Below are 17,563 nucleotides of genomic sequence, written 5' to 3' on the forward strand. Positions count from 1 at the left end.
CCAACTATACAGCCTGCTTCATCTTCCGAGACAGGGGCTTGGAGAAACCTCAGACACAGCATCTGCTCACTGGGATTTTGAATCTCTTGTGCCTAAAAAGCCTGCCACCCTTAAGGCCAAGCCAGACAATCAATTCAACATCCTACAACTACATTCCATGAGAATGGAATCACCCACAATTGAATGTTAGGTAAACGCAAACACGCATTAACCCTTTAATTTATAAGTAATCTGTACAGCTTGACTCTTCTGCTTAAGGCACCTCAAAATGAAGGAAAAAAGCAAATCTTAACATCTCTCCATTTCTTACTCCCAAACTTATTAGCTGTCCTGCAATTGACCATTCCATAATTTTCAACAGTCAATACCTACAAAATTGCTTGAGGTCATTAGCTTCTCTAGTATTTTACTCTCTTTACATGCAAAAGAGATCACCTTTATATGACTTACTTGTGGTAGCTAAGCAATGCCTTACATTACACTTACAAAGGTAAAATATGATTTATCCGCAGCTGTAACACAGTTAAGCTTGAGTTTATACATTTTCAAATCTAACCATGAAGGTTACCGTCAGCAGTTTCTTTAGCAAGCTTCACACCATTTCAAACAAAGCTCACAAAACCAGCACTGGTTAGTTCAGTAGTTGGCTGAAGATGTTCTTCCATTTAAAAAACACTGATCAGGTAGCACCGGGTTTTTGTGAAGCATCAATAAATCAATGGGATGGAAGGAATGCATTAGAACATCCAGGTAGGTGTTTAGGTTCAACGGTCATGCAATAAACATACAAAATGCAAGTGTTCACCTATACCAGCCAATTAAAATAATAATACAAAAATCAAATTACAAAGGCTGGCAGTTTGGAATTAAGGCCTTTTCTAAGCTACTATTTCATAAGGATGCTTATTGGCCTGGGGATGTTCTAAACCCCCTTCTTTTACAGGTTACAATGGTGTAACGCCAAAATCCACTCACGGCCATTTCAAGGTTGCTTTCAAAAACAGTTTCCACAATTCTTTGGTATTAATCTGAGGCCCCTTAGCCAGAAGTTTGTATGAATGAAGTGTGAAGCCTGTTATCTCATTTCCCACTAAAAAGATTAAACCTTCAAGTGATACTATACAATTTTTGGTATATGCTCTTAGTTTGCTGGTGAAATATGCCACGATTACCTCATGATCATCACTAAGCATTAGCAAATTTCAGTGTTCCCAGAATTTATGGTCTATAAAAATGACTAAACTGATCAGCAAGAGCTGCAGATGATTTAAATAAACAAGCACCATGCAAGACAAGTTAAATAAACTTCAATGGAAGAAAAGGTTTCTAAAGCATCTGTTCCAAAAAAGTAAAGGAAACAGCCACAATCACATACACTTGTCCAAAACCAGATCTTTAATTTATTTTTTTTAAAATATGTATTATGCCATGAATTCATAGGGAATTGGCTCCAGCAGCTCTGGATCCTTGCCATTCGTTCTCACAAAGTGTGCTTCTCTCGGTGGAGCAGGCTGTAAACAGGAAAAAGAAAGAAAAGAAAACTCATGGCACAAACTCAAAAGCAACCTTACTGAAAATTCATTTTGACAACCATTTAACATACTATTATATAAACATTTACAGCAATTTTACCATTCCTAGTGTCTTTAAAATTTGCTCCAAAGAATAGCAGTAAGAAAATGATCTGCTAGAAGTGCGCTTGACTTTCATTGCTGAATGAAAAAACCCTACAATTTACCTTCTGCAATTTACTAACCACATTAACATGAAGTAATGTACCCGGAGGTTCCAGAAGGAACAGCCATTATCTCCTCTCCGAAGTCTACTTATTCATTCTTTTCTTAAAGGGTTACAACAGAAACTGTTGCAGCTAAATTCAACTAAACTAAAGACAACACTGATGCTAGAAACCAGCCAGAACTCCTGCTGCAGATCAGCAACAGGACAGGAAGCATCTGTCCCTTCGTCACAGCCAAGGCAACAATTTCCATCCAGGAACATTGCAGTTCTCTGTTCAGGCACCAAACATATCTGACAGCTCCGATGCAGACACACGGCATGCTGCCGCTCTACTCAAAGAATAACCTCCCTCAAAACGACTGCGAATCAAAGTGAGGGTGGCAGCAGCAGACACCTCCAACACAATCTGCCACAGACCTGGATTTTTCAGAATGCTGTAAGCAGCTTAATTCAAGTGTGGTGGGGATTTGGTTTTGTTTTGCTTTTCAAAACCAGACAGAAAGAGCTCCGTTTATGGCATAATACCGTTGTTTTGGAAGAAAACAACATCTTACTCAAATGGTTTTAGTTCTAGCTGGTTTTTATTTGAGCTGAATCAACGTGTCAACTACCATAAAAATATTACCTGACGTTTCAGTTGAACCCAAATGCCTTTTTCTTTTGCTTCCTTTTTCTTCTTTTCATTCTCTTTCACACGCTGCAGAAAGCTGTCTCTGCTCTTGGAATGTTTAATATGCTCAATACGCACATTAATTCTCTTGGCAAGAATCTTGCCCCTAGGAAAGGGAATCAGTTTTTAATCTACTGCACTTGGAAAAAAGGCTACTTCCAAGCTAGTTTTACAGCCCTTACATGAGTTAACTCCATAAGCTCAATTACAGTTAATTTTTCTTTAACAGGCAATCACTGAAAATACACTGCTGCAGATACAAATCAGATATAACTTGCATAACTGAAAGCTTATTAATATCTAACAACATGCTGACAATTTTGGGTTAAGATTATGGGAAATACGTATTTTTACCCTTATAGCATACAAACAAATAATTTTATTTCCACTGTACTACAGTCCAACTCCTGGGGAAAAAACCCCACACTTGTCCTCTTCTGACTAAACTGTACAAAATCCAGTTGAATACAGCTACAAATATAAATTAGTATTTAGAAAGGATTTCTGTACCAATGTGAAAGTTGTCTGAAAATCTCCATTAGCTAACATCACTTAAAGTATTCCTCAGAAAAATAAAAACTGTTTCCTTTGACAGGATCCAAGTCAAATAAGCATCATTTGCTTGGGTTATAAAAAGGATATACACTTTACCCACCTTGAATGACCAATCAAGACAATAACTGTCTAACTGGCAAAGTGAAAGGAGGGTGCAATTACAGATCAACTTTCCCAAAGTTTCAATACAAGGAATTTTATTACTTACTTAACCTGCTTGTTAACAATAATGCCCACAGCGTGCTGAGTAACATTATATACCCTTCCAGTCTTGCCATGGTAACACTTGTGGGGCATACCTTTTTGAACAGTGCCCATACCCTGTTAAGAGGTAAAACAAGAATAAAGTGTAAACTTTAACTTGGGGGCAAAAAAAAGCAACATCAAGGACTTTTCTTTCAGAAGTTATTTAAAGTATACATCTCCAATTATTTGAGACTGATTTAAAAATACTCCTATTTCACCAGTACATTAGAATTTATAACCATGCATTCTGTATCTGAAGACTACCAAATTTTGCTATGACAACTCTGGTCGCTTTCAGTGTCGGTGAAATGACGGATCACTTTGCTTTCAGCAAGCAATCACGGGAGACAATCATCATTAAGCTCCAGCGCATCAAGAAGCATTAATTTTGAACACTGCAGTTCTCCAACAGTCAATCAACAAACAAGCATATTACAGACCATCTTCTGTGTGATTGTTAAGAGAATGCTGCATGTGAAATGAAACTGAAGGATTCAACAAAGTAGGAATCCTTGGTGAAAGGCTTTCAGATACACTACAAATTAATTTTGAAAGTACAGTTGATCTTAATGCTCCACTTTTCCCCCCTATATTTATAAATATGATGTATTCTTACATTCATTTCTTGGTTTCTAGTTTTAATGTGACTTTGCCATCACCATCCCTGTACATACTTAAGTACAGTCCTACAATGATACAGACACAGACGTAACTATTAGCTACACCATCATGAACTATGGCTCTTCTGAACAGCAGGTGCAAGTCACGCAAAACAGAACATCTATTAAAATGACAGCCAGGGTTCCTATGGAAGTAGTGCTAGTAAGCATTACACAGCAACTTGAGTATTAGACACGGCATCTTTTCACTCACTTTTTCAGCTGAACACAGAGTAACAAAGCACAGCCAATTTTTATATATGTATGTATGTATATATAAAACCCCACACAGAACAGCATGTGATGCTGAAGTATTACTATTGGTTCAGTAGCACAGTCATTCCAGTATTGCTTCAGAAGTGAGCAGCAGATACTTGTGTTGACACACATGACCCAAGTAACAAAAAAAAAAAAAAAAAAAAAGACTACCTCAAGAAACTGGAGACTGAAAAGGATTACACCGCTTTAGCTTTTAATTATATGGCATTGTAGAAAGTACCTTGATATCAACTATATCACCCTTCTTGTAGATGCGCATATAGGTAGCCAGGGGGACAACTCCTGTTAAAAAATAGAAATTTGGATACTTATGAAGCCCACAATTTCACACACACACAAAATGGGGTGGGGGACACAGTTCATGCATTTGATCCAAGTTTTCTTAAAAACCTCAAATTTAAATTCCATTGCAAAGGCATAAACTTGAGAAATCAAACCCATCTTTTTTTTTAAAAAGGCAACTAATTCTTCACAAACTCCCAATTTAAAAAAAAAAATCCAACCAACTCCGGAAAAATTAGTTTTAATCTCATTCCTAAACTATTCACTACTTCATTGTGGATACAGCTGTTATCACTGCTCATTGCTAAGAGGCAAAAAACTGTACATTTACTTAAGTGTAACTGTGGAAATATTTTGTTCACCTTCAAATTAGTTTTCAAACACTGATGAAATTAGCATTGTTACTACTGTCAAGCAATCACAATACCAATGCACAAGCTCTAAGACCTGAGAGTTTACTTGCACATCATTCTACAGTTTTTAGCCCAAGTTGTCAGAATCCTTTAGACAGAAGCCATCGTTTTACAAATGCTACTTAGGGACTGTTGACATCCCACAGGTCAGTAACTTCACATCATGTTGTTACTACAAGGTATACTCACCATGCTTGCGAAATGGCCTTGAGAACATATAACGTGTCCCCCTCCTCTTTCCTTTTGTGTTCGTCATTTTGGCTGATTACTGTAAAAATGAATGCAAATTATTCAGTACTAGTTCATTCACTAAAAGTTTGACTGATGACACTTTCAGACGTTTCAGAAAAATCAAGTCTTGAAGCCTAGTCACAATGACACCACTCTGAAATTGTAGGGTCAATTCAAGCAACATTATTAGCTTGGACACTCATAAAAAACAGTATTTATATAGTAAGGTAACAGGTTAACTCAGGTTAGAATGGATGCTAGCAAGCCACCTAGCTCAAGCTCCTGCTGAAAACAAGGCCTACTATGAGATAAACCCAGGTTGCTCAGGGCTTTATCCAGTCGGGTCTTGAAATCCTTTAAGGATGGAGAGAGATTACTGCACAGCCTCCCTGCGCAGCTGGTATGGAGGCCTGGCTGTTATCATGAAGAAAAAATTTTCCCTTATATGCTGCCAGAGATTCACATTTTGACTTAAGCCAGCTGTCTCACACTCCAGCCACGTGCCCCTGCCAAGCAGGAGGATCCATCGTCTGGATCATGGCACTGTTAGGTGCCCACCAAAGACACCTCTGCTCCGGGTCGTCTAAGTCCAGTTCCCTCAACCTCTTCTCAGCAGGCACTCAGAAGGCAAGAGCTTCAGTACCAGAATTATCAGCCACTGTTACATCCGATACCAGGCGCACACGCCCCGCGGCCCGACAGGGACGCCTGCCACCAGGCACGGCGGCGAAGCCCCAGCCCCGCCGCAGCCGGCGGTCCCCACGCCAGGGCGCCGCCTCAGCCGCGCTGCCAGGGCCGGACCGGGCCGCTCCCCAGCCCCCGACATCCCGCCAGCGGCCGCAGGGCTCACCGGGCCCGCAGCCAGGTACCACCGACTCGGCGGAGCTCCCCTCCTCCGCACCTGCACCCGCCGCTTGCCTCGGCGGTGCCCTCGCTCGCTCCCTCCCTCCTTCCCTCAGCATCCGGCCGCCCGCCGCGACCTCCAGGCCGCGGCCTCCTCGCTCCCCCAACCTCCCGCCCCAGCTAGGCCATGCCACCCCCAGACGGAGCTTCAGGACCCCCGCCGCCAGCCCGGCCTGCCCGCCGCCACCCGGAGTCAGGGAGGCACCTGAGGCCGGCGAGCAGGGCCCGGCACACCTCGCCGTGGGTACCTACAAAATGGCGCCTCGGCAGAAAAAGAAAGAGGCGGCGCCGCGGCCGCGCTTAACAGCGGGGCCTTCGTGCGGCTGCCCGCGCCGTGCCTGAGAGAAAGTCCCGGGGAGGCGCCTGCCTGCCTGCCTGCCTGCCTGCCTGCGGTAAATCTGCTGAAGGAAGCCCTGGTGCGGGCGATCCTGATAAACAACCACGAACTAACCCGCCCTTTCGCTAAATCAGGGATGAATGCCGGTGTTTCCATGGCTGTGCCGTGATGGAGGTCTGACAGCGGGGGCGGCGGGGAAGCGGGAGAACGAGGCAGGTGTCTGCTCGGGATCCTGAGGGGCGAGTTCTGTGGTGGAGTGGCGGGTCCGCCGTCCCCAGGAAATTGTGTTTGTACTTACCGTAAGATACAAACGACGCAAAAGTTTTTGTATGACATTAAAGAAGCACACTGACATTTACAGTTGCAGTGTTGTGAGCTTTCCACTACACTGTGACAGTCACTGCTGCCTGGCTGGAGATCCACGTAGTCCTGGGCAGAAAAGCGTGGTGGGAGAAGCAAACCAACAGCAGAAGTAAAGAGGCTGCTCAGGTTTGGGGTTTCTTATCACTATAATGCCGTAATTTCCAATTTGTGTGGCAGATGTTTCCACAAAAATAAGTATGGATTCTCAACGCAGAGCCTTTATACAGCCACAGGTTGCATCAGCAGTGCGGTGCCTGAAAATGAGGTGGACCGGTGAGCAGCTTCCAGAGCTGACAGTGTGACTCATCGTGGTTGTGCATCGTCAGTATTAGAGCAGATAGGAATCATCACGGGAAGCTGATGGCAGGCAGGAGTGAGTCAAAAGAGGGCCTCCTTCCCCTGAGCTCAGCGGGCAGGGACAGTTCAACACTTGCCTCAGCGAGAAGTTGCCCTACTGCTGGAATTTTTGTTTTGAATGAAGAGAAGCACTTACTTAATTTAGGGGAGGGATGATTAGTTAAAGTGGCATATAAAAACATATTTGATCCTCAGATTAACTTCACAGTTACTCTAATGTAGTCTTGCAAAACTTAAGCTCTATCATCCTTTTAAAGCTAGCTTAATATTTATGGATCACAAGGATGGATATGGAGGATTAAATACACTATCAGGTTCTGCCTGTAAAGCTAGCTGGTAGGGCATGTTATAACAGAAGAGGCCCTGTCTCCACACAGAAAATCTCTTGGAGTAAAATGTTATACTTAAAAAAAGTGTATTTCAGCCCTGTACTATTAAAAATCTAGAATTTACAGCATCTGATGTTTATGCAAAGAAAATTTCTATCACTTAATATGCATTCAGCCTACCATGAAACTTTTCCAAGTGTGAAGATAAGAGCCTGAACAGCTCTTAGGTGGGGAAGCATACTGAAAACAGATTTCAGGGAGGATATCAAGCAAAGTAAAGACAGGAAGCCAAATCCTAAAATGCCTTATTGAATAAAGGAAGATGGGCGTTTTCAGTGAGGTGAATGCCTTATTTTTGCCAGTGATTTACATAGACAGCAAATCTCCACATCAGTCAGGATGGAATGGGGAAGAAACTCCATGTGTTGAAACTCATGTCTGCGTATACAGCATGTAAGTGTAATTCATAAGGGAGCAGTAACTGTGAACTTAATTGAACTCTGCTTTATTTGGGGCCCAGTAAGACATTCAGGATTTGCTACATTTTTTCCCTGAATAAACTGCACAATAGGTTTATTCAAAATTTTCAGTATGTGTTTATTCATAGCATTTACCTCGATTAGCATGTTTCTTCTTGAGATCCACATTTGAAAGAAACAGTCATGTTTCACAGTTTGTCTCCATTGAATCATTCACTGGGCATGCTGTCTGGGTCTGATCCAGAAGTCCGTCAGTCCATCCTATCTACCAACATTTGATACATGGTTTCCCAAAACTGTGGCCTACTGACCACTTAAAGACTGCAGAGCCTTTGTATGTTGCTCATAAAAAGATTTCTTAATAATGGCTGTCTCGAGCAGATAAAGGTGCACAAGTTGTGAAGTGACTTCTGGTCTGGAAATTGGAGCTAGCAGTCCAGCAGATACTGGGGAGAACTGCAGCTCTACATTCCAGACTGCAGATAGCTCCCCTTACTGCCCTGCTTCATCCCCTCCGAAAGCTAGCCTAAACTGCTCTTGCTTGATCAAACTGCAGTTGTAGGATACAGATTCCAATTTCTCCCAAGCTGTAGAGCAGACACATCTGTTTCTGCTTCAGAAACACCACATCCTCAAGACTGGGGTGAATGCCAGTGGCAGTGCTCAGTTTAATGTGAAGATCTAAAACCCTGTGAAGGTCCCAGGCTGGTGCTCCACCCATTGATATACTCTAGAAGTCTTGCTACACCATGGTAGACCATGTTTCGCTGCTACTCTTGCTGGCTTGGAGGTAGAGCAAGACAGGGAAAGCAGCTTCAATGGGAGCCAATTCAAAAGTTGCTGGGGAAAGGAGCTTGAAAGACAGGGCTCATCAGAAGAGTGAGCACTAGAAAAACATCACCTTGCTTTTCAGATGGAAAGTAGCATGCCAAATCCCCCCCCACATTTCCAGTACTCAAGCTCCCACAGTCAGAATTCTGGTATCTTTTCTGGGAGAACCCCATTTTGTTTCTGACCCTTCTCTGCAGCATCTGTCTGGACAACAGCTCTCTAAATAAATGTGCTATGACAATTCTGCACATGGGGTTGTCAGCAGTCCTTCACTGAAATTTTAATGCACAGTGGGATCTGGCTTGCTCCTATGCTCAGAGGACCAAGTGATCCACACAGATCTCAAGTGTGACCTTCCATTTGTGTTAGGTTATTCAGCAGGGGTGTGGAAGGAATTCAAATTAATAAGAGCTTGTAAAGGGCTTTGAGGTGAAAAATGAAAAATGTTCCCTTTCAGTAGGGTGTAGGTCTCCTGTGTCTCACATAATGCATTCATTACATGAAAAAAAAAAAAAGCCTGATTAGGACTAGAGCAAAATTTTAACAAATCACTGAGAATAGAGGTTAAATAAAGAGGATTGAATGCAGTAATGCAGTTCTTCTTGTGATAAAACTGCAAAAGCAAGAGTCTAAACTGAAAATCAGGATTGTGAAGTGAATTGGTTAACCCGTCCATAGAAGTGCAGCATCTACCCTGTGCTTTTGATCAAAAAGTTACTGACCAAAGGTATTATGTGTCACCTCTTAAGCGGATCCTGTTGTTCCATTGTTCACTCCTTCCAAAAGGATCGTGCTATGTGGCATCTCAGAGTCATGCTCTGAGACATGCACATGTCCCCTTTCACGCTCTCTTTAGCTTCCTGATGATCCTAGCTCTAGTAGTCAGTTATTTCTGGTAGTCTGTTCAACTCCTCATCCACAAAATCCATTTTGTAAATATAAGCCTGAGCCTAGGTTCATGGGAGTTAAAATGAGTAAAATTTGTGTCTAAGCAACCAATCACCTTCCAAAAATGACTGTGCAGACAAACTCCTTAAATGGGCACACTGGTACCGCAGAAGTGCCAGTACAGGTGGCTGCACTGAGCTGCATTGCCAGTGAGGTGTTTCATGGAGAGAGGAATGGAAAACAATGACCGCTTGCCTTTGAGAGAAATGAAAAGGCAAAAACTGTATAGACCAAAAACTGATGGGGCCCAGCATGTCACACACGTGAAACATCGTTACACTAAGGTGACTTATACACTAACTGCTAATTCAAAATGTTACTTCATGCAGGTAGGCTGATACTGAAGCCAAAAAAAATGGCCCTTCTTTCATCATTATCTTGACTGCCGCGTAAAATCTGAAATACTGAACAACTTCTGTAATTCAACTGCTTATTTGAATGACATGGCACTCTACTTGTATATGTCTGCAGTGAATACTGCATTACTGACCATACAGAAATCATCAGGAACATTCCAAGGAAGCTGTTGTGTAACTATGACCAGCTTCTCATGGGTACCAAATAACATAATCCATTTGTCGAACTTCATTTCAAAAGCAATTAATGTTCCTTTCCTCCCTTACTAATGGAGTAGCTTCTCAGGAAACTGGTTTCATTAATACAGTGTTTTCTCAAACTTCTTGTAAATGTTACTACTTTTTTGAGGTCACTTGTCTCTATAACATCGTTTGAGTCCAAACCATCTAGCCAGGAACAAGCAGCTCCTCATATTGTCAGCATCAGCTGACAATGTATATTTAGTTGTTTTGCTTAAAGGTGATTAGCCACTTGTTGGCTGACAGCGCTAGTAATTACAGATATTTTTTGCCCCTTTATCATGGAGGAACTGAGAGGCTGCCAGCAGTAAATCTGCATAATGTGGGGATTTTCTTCTGATACCGTATTGAATAAAAGTATAGAATTAATATTAAAATACATTTTTTTTAAATCTGATCTTTCACAATTCCCCTTAAGCGCTTTGCAAGCCCTCTTGGGAGCTATTAACTACAGCTTAAGCAATAACTGGCTTAATGATTAGGAACATACTGCTATTTTATCTTCATTTGTTTATGTCTGATCTTATTTGTATTTCTAGCTAGAATAACAACAATGTTTGCCCTTTTTCTGTAATTATTTACACAGAAGAATATCCCCTTTACACCTTCATTTTACTAAGCTAAATAATCCAGGCTCTGGCAGCCTCCGGAAACATAGCAGGCTCTGGGCATTTGCTCCCATTCCCAAACATCTCTCTTGAGTATCAGGGATCAGATTTGTACACAATAGTCCCAGTTAGCTTACTTACTGTGCACCGATTATTTCTGAGATCCTTCCTGTTATTACTGAAGATGATCACAATTCATGAAACATGAACCTCCTGGGGCTGAATGTTGGGGGTTTTTTTTTTCTGTCTGTGAATGTTTCAGTGCTTGTCCTTAACCTGCTAGCCAGGAACTAGGAGACAATTCGGGCAATAGCAGGCCTCTCAGTGATTTCAGTGGCACAAAGTTGGTTCTCATATATTGACGATTTTGCTCAGGCAGAACTTTCAGTGTCTTCAAAGAATTTTTGTCTATAAGGAATAAACAGGACAGAATTGACCTTTAATCACTTTAAAATAGATTGGCCAAAACAAAACAAATACACTCTAGGAAAAACTGCAGACCGGCAAGGGCCAGACTTAGTTGACCTTTTCCTTATCTGATTTCTAGCATGTGACTATTTTATGCACTATAAAGTGTAATTTTAACAGAAGCTCAACCTATGCCAATTGGTTTTTCAAGACAGGCTTAGCTTTGGAGGGCAAAGAGATTTAACTTTAAGTAGATCTGAATATAAGCTTTGCTGCTGAAATATAATACCTGATGTAAAAATATCATATATGAGCAGTTTATTGTAGCGGCACACTGAGTTTGAATTGATGACATCTTACTGAAACTATATTACAAAACATTTTTGGGGTGCTAATTCGCAGGTGAATTTGCAGATGATACGTAATTTTTGGGAGTGGCCAAAGCACTGGAGGGCAGGGCTGCTCTTGAGAGGGACTGAGCCAGGCTGGAGAAATGGGCTGACAGAAGCCTTGACATTCAGGACAGTCCTGCATTTGGGTTGGAATAACTCCATGCAACAGGACAGGCCGAGAGCTGACTGTATGGGAAGAGGCTTTGCTGAAAAGAATGTGAGGGTCCTGGTGGACAACAGCAATATGCCCTTGCTGCAAAGTCAACTACATCCAGGACTGTATTAGCAAGAGGTTAGCCAGCAGGGCAAAGGATTCTTCCTCTCCCTTTGGCACTTACGAGACCATATCTGGAGTATGCCTCCAGTTCTGGGCTTCCCAGAACACAAAACACGTGGACATACTGGAGCAAGCCCAGTGGAGGGCCACCAAGATGGTCATGGGGCTGAAGTACAGGGACACAGGAGAAGAAGCTGAAAGAGCTGGGCTTCCTCAACTGGCAGAGGTGAAGAAAACCTAGTATCTCTCTTCCGCTGTCTCATGGGAAGGTGTAGAGAAGATGGAGACAGACACCTCTCAGTGGTGCACAGTAGAAGGACAAGAGGCAATGGATAGAAGTTAGAACATGGGAAATTTCTGACTCAGGGTAATGAAAACATTTTTAATGTAAAGTTGGTCAAAAACTCAACCAGGATGCTCAGAGAGATGATGGAATTTATATCCTTGGAGCTATTTAAAACTCAACACAGCCCTGAGCAACCTGAATTAGCTGGACCTGCTTTGAGCAAGGGACTGGACTAAAGACCTCCATAGGTGCCAGGGATTGTTTTGAGTCTGTGACGATTCCAACTTCTTAACACCAGGTGCTGTAGTTTAAAAGGCAGCATGCCTGATGGATGCAACAGCATGAAGTACAAATGGGGGTGGAATCATTCTCTATTCTATAAATACTCTATGGCATTGAATTAGCATATTGGTGTCTGAGGTAGCCATTTGCATTTCTCATTAATTGTTCTAATCAGAGCCATTAACATGACTATTTTTAATTGCTTATGAAATGGCAAAGAATCTTACTGGAAAGAAAGGGCTATATAAAGTATTGCTAGTATTATTTCGAGTAAAATGTTTTCTACTTAGTATTAGCTGAATTCCAGTAAGCACAAATTTAAATTTATCTTCAAACTGTGCCAAATTGAATTTGGTTTTCTGTATGAATACATAAAGACAAAGTAGAATGTTTGTGATTTTAATAGTGCTACAAAATGCACTCTTTAATAATGCATGAAGTAACCAGAGTTATTGCAGACTTAAATATTGAGCAAATTGTAACAATCTTTCAGTAAACATTATTGTCTTACTCTAGTTCTACATATCTTCTGGATGCCAGAAGAAAATCTTATCCTGCCTTCATAGCCTCTTCTTGAAAGAAAAGGAAGGAAGAATCACATAGGGAAACTACAGGAGTAAAAAGCACAGTTCTCTGCTTTAAAGCACTTCACGTGTGATTGTAACTCCAATTATATATTCTTTCCAGGGTGCTTTAGCAGAGTTTGAACTTGTGGTTAGAAAATGTCAGCCTTTGCACAGTGATTTACTTGGCATGCCAGCCTCCTTTCCAAAATGGGAAATGGTCAGTAGCTTCTCCAGTCTTACACATACCAGTACCTTAAATGACAAACCTGGGACAGACTCCATAATGTCGCATGGTACAGATGCTTTAAAATAGTTGTATCTTTTTAAAACTACATCTGCTTTTATTTTCACCCTGTTTTGAACATTTTCAGTCCTGCCATCACGTTTTCCAGTTTTCTGGCTTACTGAGCCATAAACTTATTATGATAAAGCAAAACGTGAGTTTCTCAAGTAATCCTCATTACCTGAACCCAGGAACTGCGGCTGCAAGGGAACTATCAAATATCACAAGGTTTGCGATAAAATAATGAGAGTTAGCTATGCTCTGACAAGTCCTGTCAATGAGACAACAACAGCTGCTCTGAGCAGACATTCCAGCCAGAAAAGAACAAATTAGTGGTCAGTCAAGGAGAGGTGAAATGGAGAATTTTCAAAGGATAAACTTGACAAAGCTATGACCAACCAAGGATAAACTAGACCAACTTTTCCATATGTGTAATAGGAATAACAGCACATATTTATGGAGCAGCGTTATTGTTAAGGATCAGTTCGTTAATATTTGTGAAATGCTGTGGAGCCCTTCATGGAATATGCAAAATAGTACTGTGAGCTAATTAGCACATGTGCTGCTCCAAGGCAGCTGCAGCTTATCCAAGGGAGAGAGGCAGTGCAGGTGAAGGGGCAAAACCAGGAGAAACAGACAGGGCAAACGGCAAGAAGTGCTGCAGGGGTAGAAGAGGAAATGAAATCGCAGGGGAAATCGAAGGAGGAAATGAGGCCGTACAGGACAAAAAGGTGGTGCTTGCGTCACTGCAGTATAAAGTCACAGGGCACAAATCTATATGAAATTGAGCTTTATTAGTTCCGATACTCGTGCAATAACCTGTGGTTGTTCATTTGTTTTGGATTTTTGTGGTTTTTTTCTTTTTTTTTTTTAAAGAAAAAAACTTAAGTATAACCAGAGAAAAACAGCTATAACCAGATGTGAGTATTTAACTGGCCATCTGCAAGTACAGAGGGGAACTGTGGGTTTTCCAGGGTATAAATCTTCCAAAAAGAGAAATCAAAATCATTCTACTTCTGTACTGCTGACAAAGAGAGCATTATTTGAGTACTGATTGCAACACGGACTTGAACAATAGCTTTAGATCAGCAGAAGCACAAAATATTGCTAACTGTGACATACATTTCAATTAAAACAAAAACAATTAACCACCCATTAGTGTCATGAAAAACACAGACTATTAACAGTAAATGCTCTTTAGCAATTTTATTATCTCCACATAGCTGTTTCCAGCATTTTTTCTACTTCTTATTGATCATTTTTTTCCACTGCATAGATATCTGCATGCTGTTTTAAATATTCCTCCTCAGCTTCCTTTGTATCTTGGTACTGTAAAGAACTGATTCGTGGGGGAGACTGTAATGATACAAAGACTCTTCACCTGGAAGCTGCCTCTTGTCATATTGTGTGGCACTGTTGTTATGACATGACAGCTAATCTTATTTTGGAGAACTGCTGTGCAGACCACAAAAACGCTATCTTGCTGACTGCAGCGGGAAGCTTTGCTTGGTATTCTGGTACAGAACACAGCGACTGAAGAAGTGATCATGCATTTCTCACCTCTGCTAATGGATTTTCCAGGTCAGTGTTAGAGCACTGTCACTGACTCCTGAGGTTTTCACACTAAGGAGAAAGTGGAATTACTGAGACAATGGTTTCCCTAGTGCTTGTGTCAAGGATCAAAGCCTTTAATTTTTTTAAGAAATATCTCTATTCTTTAAAGTATTTCATTACAATATTAGAAACCTTATCTCTATATATACTTGAGGCCCTATTTCTCCAAAAGATTCTGTTCAGAACAATGTCAAAAAGCACAGTATTGGGTTTGTGCCTTGTTCATATCCTTTCATATCGAGATCACTGGGACCCAAACTCTACACATTTCTCTTGTAGAATACCATGATTCTTTTTCTAAGAACTGTAACTTCGTTTTCAGTTAGAATTCCACCTGCTTTTAGGAGTCTAAAGACTCAAACAGTGGTAACAGTTTAGAAATCTACTGTTATTTTCGACACAACTAAATTTTTGTATTTTGCAATCTTAATAGACATCTCTCTTAACTGATGTATATTTTAAGTACTGTTGCTAGAAATTTGTATTCAGTTTAGTAGCATAGATTTTTCTAATTTTCTCTTTTAACTTTTCAGGTGCTGGTAAACCTTTGTGTAATAACAGGTTAACTGTTTGCCAGCCATATATATATATGGCAAGACACCTAGTATCAGCTGAGCTGTGAAAACGATAGTATCAAAATATCCCCATGTGTGAACTCTACAAGAAACAAATATTACCCTCTGCTTAAAAAAAACCCCACAAACCAAGAACACCCCCACCCCCCTTAGTGAGGAAAGCTTTGGTCTTCCAAAATAACTAAATTAAAGGAAAAATCATGAGGAAATTTTACCCTGCCAGAGAACTCTCACCTAATTTATTCTGTTTACAGATTTGGTCTAATAATGATTACCTCTCATACCTCTTTGTGAGATTATAATAATATGAGATAAAATATTCTGAGATTTACTGAATAAAATAGTATTAATCTATCGTACAATTATAGTATCATAATTTTTATAGTTTTTATAGCTTTCTGTGATAATTCATTAATGTCTTGCTTATGATTACAACTAAGACTGAATTTATTCTTTTGAACCTATGAATAAAACATATCACTTCTTTAACTACTTGCTCAGATCCTCCCATATCCAGTTAGTCTAACATCACCCCCCTGTCACGGCTCCAAGAGATCATGTACAACTGTTAAAATGTATTTGTATTTTCTGAAAATGTATAATGTACATAATTTACAAATATCAGTCTACTGATATAAATGTTTAACTATCTGTCAGTCAGTACTTGATGGTATGATATAATATGACTTTCCAAATAGATTTCCTGTTTGTCTCTTCTGTTCCCCAGACGGATCCAATTTCACTCACATAATGTGTTAAGATTCTAGTTCTGTATAATTTGATGCAGCTTCAGCTTTTCTTGGAATTATGAAATACAGGTTGGGGAAAATTTCTTTTATGTCTTACTCTCTATTACCTCATAGCACAGATCCTGCAACACCCATTGCCCACAAAGCCAGGTGCATTTCCATAGCAAGTGTGGTTAATCTATCATGAGAAAGGCAGATGATCTTCACTGGGCTATATGTCAGTAACAATACAGACTGTGAATTCAGATGGGTTTTCTTGCAAGGACCAAAACCGCCTGCTGTTATGTCTGGATCCAAATTTAATAGTTTCCAGAACAACTAAAGAGGTATATATAGACAAAAAGCAACCTGTTCTGATCTCAGATCTGACTCTGCTATGAGCAGAAGGTTGGATGAGGGACCTCCAGAGGTCCTGTCCAACCTGGATTATCCTATGGTCCCATTATGCTATGATCTTGCAGTCATACCATACACTAGTCCAACAACAGATAGGATATGTCTGCATTCAGATACTGAAACAATAGTCTGACCAGCTGGTGGTTTGACTGGTTAGGGGAGAGGTAAACAGATTCATGGGACCAATTCTGTTGTCAAGCAACATTAAAACCCTGAGTGCCGCAGACTCAGCAAAACCATCTGTAGTCACAGGTAGATGATACAGACACAAACATACCTGTGCCCTGCCTACTCTTCAGTTTCTAAAGACAACCTCCCCACACACCCTAAAGTAAGCTGGGTGCCTGCCAAACCACAAGATTATGAAACAAGGAGAGGCAAAGGATGAGCAGCAGCAGTTTACACTTGTTATATTTTCTCTGTTCCTCTGTGTCTGTTGGTGCCTCTGTACGTTTGGAGTACAAGTTCTCCAGAAGATAGAATGTGGTTTGCTCTTCAAGTTGTACGTAGTGACTAAAGAGGCGAAGTGCCCTGGCCTCTGACTTGGTGTTATGGTAATCCAAATACCATGTAACAATAAGTGAGTGCTCTGAGAGACTTTCAGGGCAGGGAATTAATTCTCTCTGTTCAATGAATGTACTTCTGTGAGAGAAGTATCCTTTAACTGAAGCTCTTAGAAGATACTGGATGGGCCACTTCTATTGGCAGCATATTCCAACAATTAATGCCTTCCACTGTTACAAAATGTGCATAATTTCTAATTAAAATTTGTTTGATTTCAGTTTATGAGTATTTTTCTCATTACACCTCTTACTGTGCAAGGTTAAAGATCACTGTAAGTACCTTCCAGTCTTCTTTTTGATAAACCAGATTATGCTCTTCAAGTCTCTCCACGCAAATAACCTTCTC

General features: G+C 40.7%; 1 protein-coding gene and 2 non-coding genes across 6 annotated transcripts; all 3 read right to left on the bottom strand.

Annotated features, from left to right (window-relative positions):
• Positions 1-1,372: 1,372 nt before the first annotated feature.
• Positions 1,373-6,322, bottom strand: RPL21 (ribosomal protein L21). 4 transcript variants are annotated; one of them, XM_013296369.3, is made up of 6 exons: positions 6,184-6,322; positions 5,034-5,112; positions 4,370-4,431; positions 3,174-3,286; positions 2,366-2,516; positions 1,373-1,511 (listed from the first exon to the last, which is right to left on the bottom strand). In XM_013296369.3, exons 2-6 carry the CDS (start codon positions 5,098-5,100, stop codon positions 1,422-1,424), a joined length of 483 nt encoding a protein of 160 aa, XP_013151823.1. In that variant the 5' UTR covers positions 5,101-5,112; positions 6,184-6,322; the 3' UTR covers positions 1,373-1,421. The 4 variants fall into 4 exon arrangements, with proteins under 4 accessions (XP_013151823.1, XP_027637363.1, XP_013151824.1 ...); XM_027781562.2 differs by having other exon boundaries at positions 6,231-6,301; XM_013296370.1 differs by having other exon boundaries at positions 6,227-6,245.
• On the bottom strand, positions 2,988-3,120 carry LOC114011170 (small nucleolar RNA SNORA27). The gene has a single exon (XR_003552997.1). It is a non-coding gene; the product is annotated as a small nucleolar RNA SNORA27 (small nucleolar RNA).
• LOC114011169 (small nucleolar RNA SNORD102) lies at positions 3,501-3,575 on the bottom strand. Its single transcript, XR_003552996.1, has one exon. It is a non-coding gene; the product is annotated as a small nucleolar RNA SNORD102 (small nucleolar RNA).
• Positions 6,323-17,563: the final 11,241 nt, after the last annotated feature.

This window comes from Falco peregrinus, chromosome 4 (genome assembly GCF_023634155.1).
Source record: "Falco peregrinus isolate bFalPer1 chromosome 4, bFalPer1.pri, whole genome shotgun sequence".
Taxonomy (NCBI): Eukaryota; Metazoa; Chordata; class Aves; order Falconiformes; family Falconidae; genus Falco; species Falco peregrinus.

Bases quoted from the DNA above. Each gene is read 5' to 3' on its own strand.
- RPL21 (XM_013296369.3), bottom strand. From the start codon at position 5,100: ATGACGAACACAAAAGGAAAGAGGAGGGGGACACGTTATATGTTCTCA. The intron at 3,287-4,369 runs GTACTTTCTACA...ACCTCTTAACAG, and splicing joins GTGATATAGTTGATATCAAG to GGTATGGGCACTGTTCAAAA. The intron at 1,512-2,365 runs GTAATATTTTTA...TCCTGTTTACAG, and splicing joins GGGTTCAACTGAAACGTCAG to CCTGCTCCACCGAGAGAAGC.